This window comes from Equus quagga, chromosome 21, assembly GCF_021613505.1.
Source record: "Equus quagga isolate Etosha38 chromosome 21, UCLA_HA_Equagga_1.0, whole genome shotgun sequence".
NCBI lineage: Eukaryota > Metazoa > Chordata > Mammalia > Perissodactyla > Equidae > Equus > Equus quagga.
Window position 1 is genome coordinate 29,677,778 of NC_060287.1, and position 14,241 is coordinate 29,692,018.

General features: G+C 38.6%; 1 protein-coding gene across 5 annotated transcripts in view; it reads left to right on the top strand.

The window, feature by feature from the left end:
- SON (SON DNA and RNA binding protein) overlaps positions 1 to 14,241 on the top strand; it is a 31,827-nt gene that overhangs the window by 7,255 nt on the left and 10,331 nt on the right. For 3 of the 5 annotated variants that reach the window (XM_046647953.1, XM_046647954.1, XM_046647956.1), the window contains exons 3-6: positions 1 to 3,625; positions 4,964 to 5,124; positions 7,051 to 7,197; positions 7,386 to 7,574. The exon at positions 1 to 3,625 is cut by the window's left edge and continues 2,117 nt beyond it. In XM_046647953.1, coding sequence (XP_046503909.1) covers positions 1 to 3,625; positions 4,964 to 5,124; positions 7,051 to 7,197; positions 7,386 to 7,574 — 4,122 coding nt within the window. Of the gene's footprint in view, positions 3,626 to 4,963; positions 5,125 to 5,353; positions 6,881 to 7,050; positions 7,198 to 7,385; positions 7,575 to 7,673; positions 8,485 to 14,241 lie in introns of those variants that run through there. The other 2 variants (XM_046647957.1, XM_046647958.1) reach the window with 2 other exon arrangements.

The window sequence follows — 14,241 nt, forward strand, 5'->3', positions numbered from 1 at the left end:
TCCCAGATGTTAGCAACCAGCACCATGGACTCCCAGATGTTAGCAACTAGCTCTATGGATTCCCAGATGTTAGCGTCTGGCACTATGGACTCTCAAATGTTAGCTTCCGGCACTATGGATGCTCAGATGTTAGCGTCTGGTACCATGGATGCCCAGATGTTAGCATCTAGTTCCCAAGATTCTGCTATGTTGGGTTCAAAATCTCCTGATCCCTACAGGTTAGCTCAGGATCCTTACAGGTTAGCTCAGGATCCCTATAGGTTAGGTCATGACCCTTATAGGTTGGGTCATGACGCCTACAGGTTAGGGCAGGACCCCTATAGATTAGGCCATGATCCCTATAGACTAACTCCTGATCCCTATAGGATGTCACCTAGACCCTATAGAATAGCACCCAGGTCTTATAGAATAGCCCCCAGGCCATATAGGTTAGCACCTAGACCCCTGATGTTAGCATCTAGACGTTCTATGATGATGTCCTATGCTGCAGAACGTTCCATGATGTCGTCTTATGAACGCTCTATGATGTCTTATGAGCGGTCTATGATGTCCCCTATGGCTGAACGCTCTATGATGTCAGCCTATGAGCGCTCTATGATGTCAGCTTATGAGCGCTCTATGATGTCCCCTATGGCCGAACGCTCTATGATGTCAGCTTACGAGCGCTCTATGATGTCAGCTTACGAGCGCTCCATGATGTCCCCGATGGCTGACCGATCTATGATGTCCATGGGTGCCGACCGGTCTATGATGTCATCGTACTCTGCTGCTGACCGGTCTATGATGTCATCGTACTCTGCAGCTGACCGATCTATGATGTCATCTTATACTGCTGATCGTTCAATGATGTCTATGGCAGCTGATTCTTACACCGATTCTTATACTGATACATATACGGAGGCATATATGGTGCCACCTTTGCCTCCTGAAGAGCCTCCAACAATGCCACCATTGCCACCTGAGGAGCCACCAATGACACCACCATTGCCTCCTGAGGAACCACCAGAGGGTCCGGCATTACCCACTGAGCAGTCAACATTAACAGCTGAAAATACTTGGCCTACTGAAGTGTCAGCATTACCTCCTGAAGAGTCTGTATCGCTGCCTGAACCTCCTGTGAGTCAAAGTGAGATTTCAGAACCTTCGGCAGTACCTGCTAATTATTCAGTGTCAGCATCAGAGCCTTCAGTGTTAGCATCAGAGGCTACTGTGACTGTTCCAGAACCACCACTAGAGCCAGAGTCTTCAGTTATGTCAACACCTATGGAGTCTGCTGTAGTAGCAGAAGAGCATGAGATTGTTCCAGAGAGACCGGTGACTTATATGGTCTCTGAAACTCCCGTAATGTCAGCTGAACCGGCTGTGTTAACATCAGAGCCTTCTATTATGTCAGAGACAGCAGAAACCTTTGATTCCGTGAGAGCTTCAGGACATGTTGCCTCAGAGGTATCTATGTCCCTCTTGGATCCTGCAGTAACTATTCCAGAGCCATCACAGAGCACTCTAGAGCTTCCAGCCACAGCTGTCTCAGAGCTACCAGCTGTGGCTGTTCCGGAACCACCAGCTGGGACTGTCCCAGAGCCCCCAGCCGTGGCTGTCCTGGAGCCACCAGCTGTGGCTGTCCCAGAGCCACCAGCTGATGCTGTCATGGAGCCTCTGGCCCTGGCTGAGACAGAGCATGTTACCGTTCCTGTGCCAGTTGTTTCTGCCCTGGAGCCTACTGTTCCTATCCTGGAAACAGCAGTTTCTGTCCTTCAGCCTAACATGATTGTTTCAGAGCCATCTGTTTCTGTCCAAGAATCTGCTGTGACAGTTTCAGAACCCGCTGTTACTGTCTCAGAGCAGACTCAAGTAATACCAGCTGAGATGATGTTAGAGTCTACACCAATGATTCTGGAATCTAGTGTCATAAAAGGAATGAATTTACTATCTGGTGATCAAAATCTTGCTCCAGAGATTGGTTTGCAGGAGATTCCCATGCATTCAGATGAAGAGCCACATGCTGAAGGACACCTGAAGAATGACTCTTATGAAAGTAAACATGGTATAAATATAGACCTTAATATAAATAATCATCTAATTGCTAAAGAGATGGAACACAGCGCAGTGTCTGCTATCAGCACTGGTGCTGTTGGTGAAATTGGTGAAGAGAGAATTTTGCCCAGCAGTGAGACTAAACAATGCACAGTGTTGGATACCTGCCCTATTGTTAGTGAAACTGATGGGGGAGGAACTGGTCCCCTTGCTCTTGAACCTGATGCACTGGGAACTAGTAAAGGTATTGAATTTGCCACAGCATCTGCTCTTAGTTCAGTTAGTAAATATTATGTTGAAGTATCTTTGACTACGCAAGATACTGAACATGACATGGTAATTTCCAGCAGCCCCAGTGGTGGTAGTGAACCTGACATAGAGGGACCTTTGCCTGCTAAAGATATTCATCTTGACTTACCATCTAATAATAACTTTATTAGTAAGGATGCAGAAGGACCATTACCTATAAAAGAGAGTGACCAGACATTAGCAGTTGCTCTCAGCCCTAAAGAAAGTAGTGGAGAAGATAAAGAAGTACCTCTCCCTACTAAAGAGATATTGTCTGACTCAGGATTTCCTGCTAATATTGATGATATTAATGAAGCAGATTTAGTGAGACCATTACTTCCTAAGGACATGGAGCGTCTTACAAGCCTTAGAGCTGGTATTGAAGGACCTTTACTTGCAAGTGAAGTTGAACGTGACAAATCTGCTGCCAGTCCAGTTGTAATTAGTATACCAGAAAGAGCGTCAGAGTCGTCTTCAGAGGAAAAAGATGATTATGAGATTGTTGTAAAAGTTAAGGACACACATGAGAAAAGCAAGAAAAACAAGAACCGTGACAAAGGTGAGAAAGAAAAGAAAAGAGACTCTTCATTAAGATCTCGAAGTAAGCGCTCCAAGTCATCTGAACACAAATCACGCAAGCGCACCAGTGAATCTCGTTCTAGGGCAAGAAAGAGATCATCTAAATCCAAGTCTCATCGCTCTCAAACACGTTCACGGTCACGTTCCAGACGCAGGAGGAGGAGCAGCAGGTCAAGATCAAAGTCTAGAGGAAGGCGATCTGTATCAAAAGAGAAGCGCAAAAGATCGCCAAAGCACAGATCCAAGTCCAGGGAAAGAAAAAGAAAAAGATCAAGCTCCAGGGATAACCGGAAGACAGTTAGAGCTCGAAGTCGCACCCCCAGTCGTCGGAGTCGGAGTCACACGCCGAGTCGTCGAAGAAGATCTAGATCTGCCGGGAGAAGGAGCTTTAGCATTTCTCCAAGCCGAAGGAGCCGCACCCCCAGCCGAAGGAGCCGCACCCCCAGCCGAAGGAGCCGCACCCCAAGCCGACGGAGCCGCACCCCCAGCCGACGGAGCCGTACCCCCAGCAGACGGAGCCGCACCCCCAGCCGACGGAGCCGCACCCCTAGCCGTCGGAGAAGATCAAGGTCTGTGGTAAGAAGACGAAGCTTCAGTATATCACCAGTCAGATTAAGGCGATCACGAACACCCTTGAGAAGAAGGTTTAGCAGATCTCCCATCCGTCGTAAACGATCCAGGTCTTCTGAAAGAGGCAGATCACCTAAACGTCTGACAGATTTGAGTGAGTCATTTTAAAATTTAATGGTATTGTAATAGAGAATGATTTAAACCTGACTTTTTTTCTGATCGTTGAGTCAAATGGAATATTTTGGGTTATTGGTTTAGGATAAATATTGTGTTTCATAATTAGATTAGCTTGCGTTCAGAAAATTTGGGGATAAGTACAGTTGTAGTTAGAGTTAAAAAGACCTGCTTTGGAGTATATTAGAACCAAGGTGTTTGCATACTTGAATGTTTTATTTTGCTTGAACCATCGTCCATAACTAATAATGGAAAGTAGAAGTCCAGTTAAAGACAAGGCTAGTATATTGTCAGATTGTTATTGTATGTATTCCAATATAGATCCTTGCAAATGAGCCTAAAATTACAGTGTTTCTTTTTAATAAGTTCCAAGTCTTAAAATGGCAATACAGGACAGTTAAATGTTTGTTAGGGTCATTCTGATCAGTATAATGGGTAGTGGAAATGAATAGGGAATTTTGCTTGTGGGGAGTCATTTACCTGAGTGGCTGATGCTGGCAAAGTAAAGTGAAATAGATTAAAGTGATTTACAATGATCTGCCTTACTTTAAAAATAAAGTGCTCTTATTTCCCCTGGTTTTAAGAAGTGTGTAGAGATGGTTAAAACTTGATGGGTAATGCATGACCACCTGCAGTAATAATGGAAATTTATCATTATCCCAGTGGATTGGACATTTTCAGGTCACAGTTGTCTAAAGAAAATGACTGACAGAACATGCATTCAGTTCAACAAAAGGTTTCTGAGTTATTTTTTTATTCACAGCAAAAGAACAGTATGTAATTTCTGAGGTGCTTACAAGTTAGTAGAGGAGACATGGATAAAATGCATTTATGTCTCTTTTACCGTATAGTCAGACTGCCGAACAGAGCAGAATGTGGTGATTGATGAAAAGCACTTTGGCGGCACTGTGGAGAGAAATGTTAAATTCTGGCTTAAGACTTGTTAGAAGGGGTGGCGCTTGAACTTGGGCTCAAAGTGTGATGTAAAATGTTGTTAGAGATTAGAAGGAAAGTAATTTAAGGACATGATAATTTTGGAGAATAAAGTGTAGTAGGCTTTGGCAGGTGTGTGTCGAGTGTGTGGCAAGATGATCATTATAGTTGTGTAATTTAGCTATTTTCTGTAGTATTTGGGAACCTAAATGTGGACGTAATACTTTAGAGGGCATTCACTTAAAAACTTGGAGTCAAAGAGTGATTTCATCACAGCTGTAAGTTAGGGCAGAAAATTGGTGCCTTTAGTTTTGTTAGCATGTAAAAATAATACAAAATGTACAGCCTTTTAGGAAAACTGTGTCTTATATTTTTCCTCTTACAGATAAGGCGCAATTACTTGAAATAGCCAAAGCTAATGCAGCTGCCATGTGTGCTAAGGCTGGTGTTCCTTTACCGCCAAACCTAAAGCCTGCACCTCCACCTACAATAGAAGAGAAAGTTGCTAAAAAGTCAGGAGGAGCTACTATAGAAGAACTAACTGAGGTAAGCTAGACAGAATTTGTTTTCATTCTTAAATGGATTATTCCAGTGATGTTGACTCTGGAGCGTGCCAAAACCCGAATTGTGGGCTGAACTGATAATGGCTGGCACCGAGTGGCCAAAACCCGAAATACAGATGTGGCAGCGGCAGAAGCTCTGTTTAGCAGGCCATTATCCGGGATGGCTAAGCTCCGCTAGCTAAAAGTTACTTCCCATTACTTTTGCTTTCCAGTTTTAGAAGCCAAACTGACTGAGGAGTGGGACGGTTCGTTTGAATGGAGGAGGTGTTGAGTGAGCAACACGCAGAAGCTCGCCTACAGTTTCGTTTCCATTCACGACGTGTTCACTGATCGCCACGAGTGTACTGCATATACGCAAAGACACAGACAATCTTCAGAAATGATCTTTTGCCACCGGAGCTTGGAAATTAATGAGAATAGCTGGCCATTGCCTGAAAGGAACTTCTTTCGCATCAACATTTCGGGTTTTGGCTGTTTGGTACCAGCCATTGGTGATAATGGCCAGCCATTATCAGTTCTTCCTGCGGTTCGGGTTTTGGCAGTAACATATATATTTTAAACACATTTTTGTTTTTAAGAATTTGGTCTTTTCACTTGAGGCTTTTTTTTTGGCTTTGTTTTATTATTAATATTATTTTTGTTTTTTGGGGGAGGGGGGAGGGAGGATGCTGAAATATTGCTGCTAGGATCCAGAAGTACCACATTGTTTCATATATTGAAACTTGTTATTGGCTAGCCTTATGCCAGCCTGCCACTGTCAATATATTCTGTTCCCCTTGGTTACAAGCTTGGTATACTCTGTGTTTTTGGCTAAATGAGCTTTTTATCCTATTGTAATATTTTCAATTGATAATGGATGTGACAGATTCTGCTTGTATAGAGACAAGTCCACCCAAACTTACTCTGACCTTTTTATAAAGCCAGGTAATGAAGTCTGTTCCTTTGCTTCTCAGGAAGGAATTGACTCTGCTTTTTGTCTCAGACCTCATCAGTCATACCTTCTCCATCATGCCTTATTTTCCATTCTTGAGTTCTGTTCCTTTAGAGAGTCGACCTACAAAACATTTATGGAGAGACATGTTGCTATCTAACCCAATCGCATATATTTCAGATCTTTTATTTTGCCATACATTTGGGGGATCATTAGTTTCTTACTCTGTTTTCTCACTTAGATTTATTACAATATGAATTACAGCTCTTTTTTTTTTTAACTTAAGGACCTAGTAAAGGTTTTTATTGCTTGCTTATCAAATCCAAGCTCCTTATCCAAGACCTTGTGAACACTTAGTATTTCCCTATGTTTTTAGCCTCATCTTCTGCCCTCTTGTCCCTTCTAATAAGTTTCTTCTCACCTTTTTACCACCACCTAACTAGGATGACTTTCTTGTCCTTTCCCTGCCAGTCCTTATTCTTAACTATGAAAATCTGGCTTAGAATTCTTCAAGGAATATCCCTTGATTATCAAATTCTGCCTGATTCTGTTCTCTCTTAGGCTTTTGTTCTTTCAGCACTTACGTATTCAGTTTGTATTATATCAGTTTGCACTTGTTAATTGTGTTGCTCTGTAAAAGCGTTCCTCAGTTATCTCATGTGTATGTATTCTGTCTCTTGAACTAGATTGTAAGCTCCTTGGGAGCAGGGACCATGTCTTTTACTTTTTTTTGTATTTCCTGGACAGTGCCCAGTACAGTGCTCTGCACATAGTAGGTGCTCAATAAATGTTGTTGACTGACTGACCACCTAGAGTGTGTTTAAATCATAGCAAATTAGCTGAGTGACCTATCTCTAACCTATCATTAATCTTGTCTTACTTTTGGAAGTTGATTTTATGTGGTTTTGATTCTTTTAAGAAATTATATGTTCTGCATAAAGTGTAAGATTTATCTCTTGTTTGTTTTTATTTTTTAAGAAATGCAAACAGATCGCACAGAGTAAAGAAGATGATGATGTAATAGTGAATAAGCCTCATGTTTCGGATGAAGAGGAAGAAGAACCTCCTTTTTATCATCATCCCTTTAAACTCAGTGAACCCAAACCCATTTTTTTCAATCTGAATGTGAGTATTAACGTTTATGGGTTGATGAAACAGCACACATAAGGAACTCAAATTTAAGTAAAACTCAAATGGAATTTAGTTTTTTAATTTATGGCTTATATACTGTGAGCAATAACAAACAAAATCACTTTCAGATTATGTTGAAAAAAATCTGTTGAGTTTTAATTGAGAAATACATTGCTTTTTAGATTGCTGCAGCAAAGCCAACTCCACCAAAAAGCCAGGTAACATTAACAAAAGAATTTCCTGTGTCATCTGGATCTCAACATCGAAAAAAAGAAGCAGATAGTGTTTATGGAGAGTGGGTTCCTGTAGAGAAAAATGGTGAAGAAAACAAAGATGATGATAATGTTTTCAGCAGCAATTTGCCCTCTGAGGTAAGTAAGGAATATTATGTATTTTTCCTTTTTTATACGTGAATCTGCCATTTTATTGTTATTTTATATCTGATTTGGATTCTGTTTCACTCTTCTTAGGGCCGGGTTAAACGGCAGGGCCGGGTTAGACGACAGATGAAACAACCCGCAGCTTCTCATTTGACAGTAACTCGATGCAATTCACTTTGTGGAACCAAGCCACAAAGTGAAAAGCATCGAATTGCAGAGAACAGTGTTATCACATCCCTACCCAACATTGGGCCCTCCTTGCACTTGTGGGAAGGTAGCCCAAGGTACAACTATTTAGCTTCCCGTTTTGCTTCAAGGCTCTATAGCTCTAGATTTTGGTGGTAGCAAATTTACTGGGTGGAGGGATTGAGCAGAGAGAGGCAGATCCTCAGGTTCAACACAAGAACTGGATTGGAAAAGGTCATTGTAGGCTTATGTGAGCATCTTGGATACATAGCCCATTGCCTTTAAATAACGGTAATTTGTTACTATTTCTCTGGGTTGTTTGTCAGATAGCCTTTAGTTTTAATCGTTTTCCCTTCCCTGTGCTACCTTGGCCCTTTTGAATTCTTGTGTTTAACCTAATGCTCAGCCTTGGTACTTCATTTCCCTTCTCCTTCCCCTCTTTGCTACTATTAAAAGTTGGAGAAGTGGAATTCACATCTTAATTTCCACGAGGCTATAGTTGTATCTTGTCAAAATGACGCAGTAATAACACCAAGTGTCAAAACAACCCCATTAAAATGCTGCCTGATTAAATAATGTGCTGCTAAATATAGTGCACATGAAAACAGCAAGACTGTATATATATGTAAATATATATATATATCTGTATCTTTGTATGTATCTCTGTATCTGTACCTTTGCTGTATCTTTTAATAAACAGTTTACTTTTATTTAACTTGTTGTGCAAAATCACGCTTGGGGGATCTGGGAGGGTGGAGACTTACTAGGGGGGTGGGAGTTTTAAATGATACCATAGACTAGTCATCACCTCTTGCCCTTGGTTTCCAAAGCCCAGACATTTGTCCAAGGACTGGACTAGATATCTGATGCCCCTACAGTGTGGGACTTCTTCCCTACTTCCTTTGCTTGCAGCCCTGGGATATGTAGGTCAGAGAGACCTGTACTGTTCACCTTCAGGTTCCCTTCATTGGCCATATCATCTTCTTCCACTAAACACCTCCAATATTACAAATAAACAAATCCTGTTTATAAAATCAGAAAGTGAACAGAACCCAAATCAGAAACGTTTTTGGTAGTAGTTTTTGTCCCTTAAGCAATTCACAGGCGACATTTTCACTGTTTCGTTTTTTTTTTTTTTTTTGACCTGCGGCATTTTAAAAGAGCAAGTTCTTTACAATGAAGTTGGACATGATAACTAACCAGTGCACCTTACAGTCACCAGTGATGATCTGTATTTACATGAGGTTCAACAGTTGAAGCAAGTTATACCATCACCAGTGAGGGAGGGATAGCTGGTTGGGACAATAATATTTTAGTGAAACCAGTTGAGTAGCTCAGTTGCTAATCCCCACATCAGGCTACGTGCACATATCACAAGGGAAAAAGTTAACTGATAATTTGCAACTGACTTAAATCTTGTAGTAGCTGCATATAAACCATAAGAGGCCTGAACAGACTTATTTATAAATTCTGATACATATGCTTTTAGTAATTTCTTGCAGATTAAGCATTTGACAAAGAGTTGGAAAAAACATAGGGAGATTATTTATGTGAGAAAAATTTTCCAATGGAGTGAAGCCCTATAAATATTGCAAAATTCCAAGGGATTTTCCTGCGAAGATAAGTGACTATAACTATTTTAACTTGAGTTGAACATGGGGAAAGTGCTTAGTGAATCCTGATGATGATGTTTCTTTTTGGTTGAGATTTATATGTGTGTATTGATATATATTTTTGACCTTCAGTACTCAGCCATTTTTAGTTTTAAAACTGACAGTGAGGTGTCTTAGCCTTATCTTTTACCAAAATTGATTGTCAGATTTTAATTAAAAGTTGGAGGGAGTTATTCCAAAGGAATCCTGGGGGAAAAGGTGGGTATTCAATTTTATAATAAGGAGTCTTTTATTAAAGCAGGGGGGAAAAATTCTGTTCAGAGGGCTAAACAAATGAAGATTTCTATGGAGGGAGGATATATACACCTATTTGATATCAGAACTCTTCAAGCTAGTTTCTTAGAAGATTAGACTCAGAAAAGACAGGTTAGCTTTAAGCAAATATTCCTCAGATGTTAGGAGGAAAAGAGACAGGATTTTGTTTTGCTTGCAGGTCTCTGCTTTTACCTAGCAGTAATAGTAAACACTAGAAGAAAGGTTCACAGTATAACATGTTTAATTCTAGGTATTTAGCTGTATCTTACAAATATATTTCTAAGATTAATGATGTATGAACCAATGTTTGTGGAATACCATTGGTGACATTTTATGGGGATATTGATCCTTTTGATTCCCTGTCGGGTTGAAATAAAGGCTTTATAGAGTAAAGGAAAGTTCTTTTAAATGGTCAATATTTTAACTGGATAGTATTTTTTACTTTTTTTTACCAATGGAGTTTGTGGTTCTTTAGCTTTGAACATGAAGCATTTAGGCAAAGATCACAGATTTTATCTCAGCTTTGCCATAATCCTCAATCCTACCAATTGTCTTGCACATGAGTGCTCTTTGACTTAAGTTTTGAGTGGATAGACGTGGATGGATCAACATAAATCCATATCTTACGGAATATCAACTCATCAGACTGTGCCCTACTGCCATAGCATCGTCTTCCTAACCAGAAGCCAGCCAGCATCATCCTCAGTAAGGAGTGACTGCAGAACTTTGACCATATTTGTGTGAATTTGAGTTATAAAAAATGTTGGAAAACTAATATCTTAAAATTGTCCTCGGGGGCCTTAATTCTTGGTAATAATGTTAGCAAAGGCTTATTGGGTAGAAGATTTAAATGTAATATTTGACATAAAATTTCCTTCCGTTTATTATCAATCATCAATGTTTTAAAGGTCCAGAGGTAGCTCCATTTAGGTCTAGTGATTGCTTACATGTTAAGATAATTTTTCTCAGGCAGTGTGCTTGGTTCGTATTGTTGCAGAATAGTTCCACATCCCAGTGGAGCTAAAATTCTCTTAGGTTTAGAATCTCTAAAGTTAGAAAGTTTAGGGAAGCTAAGTTTTTTGGGGTGAGATGAAAATTTTAATTGGAAATTAAACATATAGGTTCTGGTGCTAGAGTGTGTTAAGTACAGCCTTGTTGTTCATTCTTTTCTTCTTAGATTCTTCTAGGTGATTAATGCTGAATGTCTTGGAACCATTTAATAGGTTAGCTGTTTTCCGGTTATAAATCATTTAGATTAAATGTATAAGTTAACTAAGAGTTGCATTAGAGAAGTTTATATGATATAATAGAAAGGTTCATAATTTATTTTTCAAAACTAACCAAACACATAACTGAGACATTCTGTATTTAGTGTGGCTTTTGTTTTTGCAGTTGTCATCTCCTTTTTTATAATGAACCGCTCTGTATTTTTTTATAAGTATTTTAAAATCATGTTTTATATATAGGTCAGATGCCTCTTTAGTTCTATTTTCTTAAAATTTTCCTTTTATACCATCTTTTAATTTGAGATACCTGCAATTACCTGTGTTGAAGATAATTTTTGTATTACAGGAGTTATTTTTCTTATTTCCTAATAATTCTCTTTAGCTCTTTTATATCCTTTCAGTGACTTTCTAAAGAAATACTTAGGTACTTGTTCTATTTCTGTAAACAGTTGGGTAACAAAACGGGGAAGTAAATTGACTTGGAAGAATTTTTTAAATGAAGATACAGAAAGTACATGATTATAACTTAGGCCATGAAATGCATGCTACATGGTGCCAATTACTTTGTATATTTCATTATTCCTGACACCTTTTTTAGGTTATAGAAGAAGTAGTAATCTGTTTTGCTGCTAAAGTAGAGAAGTCAGATAACTTGGATAGGTGTTTATTAAGGTGAGAACTGGAATTATAATCCAGGAACACTCTCAGGTAGATTTCACCGTTTAGACCAAGGCCTAGGGAAAAGGAAATTAAACACCCGATTCCCCAATATTATAATACCTAGAATATTACTACACAATCATAATTATACTTTATACATTAGGTAGAAAGTCTGTAGTGTATCAGTGGAAACAAATAAGGCTTGTTGATGACAACTTGATAATAATATTCTGTGAGATATAAGATTCTTTTTATTCCAGTTTTTAGAATGGCTTTTTAGCGTCATTTTTTGGGTACCTTTCACACATTCCTGTTTCTGAGCAACATTAAAAGATGGTTAAGGCTCTAAAAACTCTACAGTATAGTTCACTATATTCCGTATATACACGCACACGTGCTGTGTAGTCCAATATGGTGGTCACTAGCCACTGAAAAGTCAGTTCCTTAATTGCACTAGTCACATTTCATAATGCTCCTTAGTTGTCACTGTAGAAAATTCTGTTGGACAGTGCCGCTCTAAAGGGTAGCTGTGATATTTTATGATTGTTTTAATACTGATGTGTAACATTTGGTCTAGTCTTTGAATATTAATGCTTTGGAGATTATAGTGGGCTTTTATGCATTATTGCATATTCTGAGTTACCTTGAAAACCTGGAAACATGCTTGGTTCTTTTTTGAAAGAAAAGCAGGCTTTTTGATGCAAACTCTTGAGGATCCTTAAAAGGTTAAGATAATCCTAATTCATTCTATTTTGAGTATGTTGCTTCACATTAAAAAATATGAATATGAAATTAATAGTCAAATTACTATTTGGTAATAAAGTTTTGACATGAACTTGCAGTTCACTTGGTAAGCCTGTTGAAGACTAAATAAAGTTGTATTACCTCAGGAGAAAAACTAGTTGTAATTTTATCTAAACTAAGTTTTATTAAACGTTAAGGTTTTGGTATATTAAAATTTCGTTTAGAGTGAGATGTGCATTTAACATAAAATATTACTGAGAGGGGCTTGCCTGGTGATGTAGCGGTTAAGTTCGTACACTCCACTTTGGCAGTCCAGCTTTTACAAGTTCACATCCTGAGTGCGGACCTACACACCGCTCATCAAGCCATGCGTGGTGGCATCCCACATACAAAATAAAGGAGGATTGGCACAGATGTTAGCTCAGGGCCAATCTTCCTCACCAACAAAAAGAAAAAAAAATATTACTGAGATTTGAATGAAATTTCATCCTGAGGATAAATGATGAGGCATTTAGATAACCTGCTTACTCAGTAAAGTCTTCAAGAGAAAAAAGGATAAAGATATGTCATCAGAAGGATGAATTCACAGATATATTCATTTGCTTTCCACTTGGGAAGAATCAGTTGTATTCTAGAAAATTTGGAGTTTTCAGAGCCATCTTAACTACATTTCTGTAGCTAATTTATAGTTGGAAATGGGGGGGTCAGTGCTTGGGATGGTGGGTAGATAGATTTCCCTCAGTATCTCCTCTGAGTTTAGAGTTTTTATGATAAAAACCTATTATTTATACCTAAACACCCTAACACCTAGATTTATGGACTGCTATGAAACCCAAAATAATGCTGGCAAGGCTAATGAGCAATACTTGAGATATATTTGGTGGGCCTCCAAAAATTACATCAATAATCCTATGTAATCCTAAGAAAACTTCTAAAGTAGGCCAAAGGAACATAAATTTTGACCTGAAATATCTGGGTTCCCATTTAAAGTCTCAGCAGTTAACTAGAATTATAATAGAAGTAAGTGAAAAGTGAACATACTAAGTTTTTTAGTGTTTCAGTCTGACTGCTTAGATTATTTCTTATGGGCCCCAGAAATATTCCAATTAGTGTGGGTAATTTACTAATTTGATTAAGAAATTAAGATCTTTGATTCCTGAGATCTACAGACAGTCTCATAAGCAATTACAGAATTAATTCAGTTTAATTTTGCTTTCATTTTAAGAAGGCAATATGTAAGAATCTATACTTTGTGGAAGAAAAATTTCACTGAAGGAATATTATTAGGTGATTTAGCAAAATAATTAAGAATGGAGTGATTAAGGGGTTCTGAAGGTAGGAAATATTTACTCATAGTCATATACCCTTCTCTACTATATAGGTCTTGTTTTTACAACAAGTATTTATATGCAATACACAGTCAAATTACAGGTGGTAGCCTTCACTTAGCTTTTTGAAAAATCCTTAGCTAACTTATTTTACTGACTTCCTTATGTTAGTCATATCTTTACAGTACTTACTAATCATTCTTTGTATATGAATATAGGAAAACCTTCCCATGTCAGATAAGCATTCTTCCAAAAACGAATTTTCTTGGGTGAAATAACTAAGAAATATTAATGGGTTAAGTTGTGTAAGAAGAAAAACAAGTATTAAGAATTGGTGAGTTGATACAAATCAATCTGAGCTCCTAATGTTAGAACAAAAAACATCAAATACTTAGTTGATAGGTTTTCCCTTGTGTGGTTGTGCCTTCCACAAATCTGACAAATTGGGAATTTGCTCTAAAGAGGAGGGGACTGACTACCTTTAAGAATTTTCCTGGACATTATGAAGCATTTTAAGAAGTTAAACCATAGTCACTTCTGCCTAGCATAAGGTTTTTACAGGTAGAATATGAGCTTTGAAAAGAAA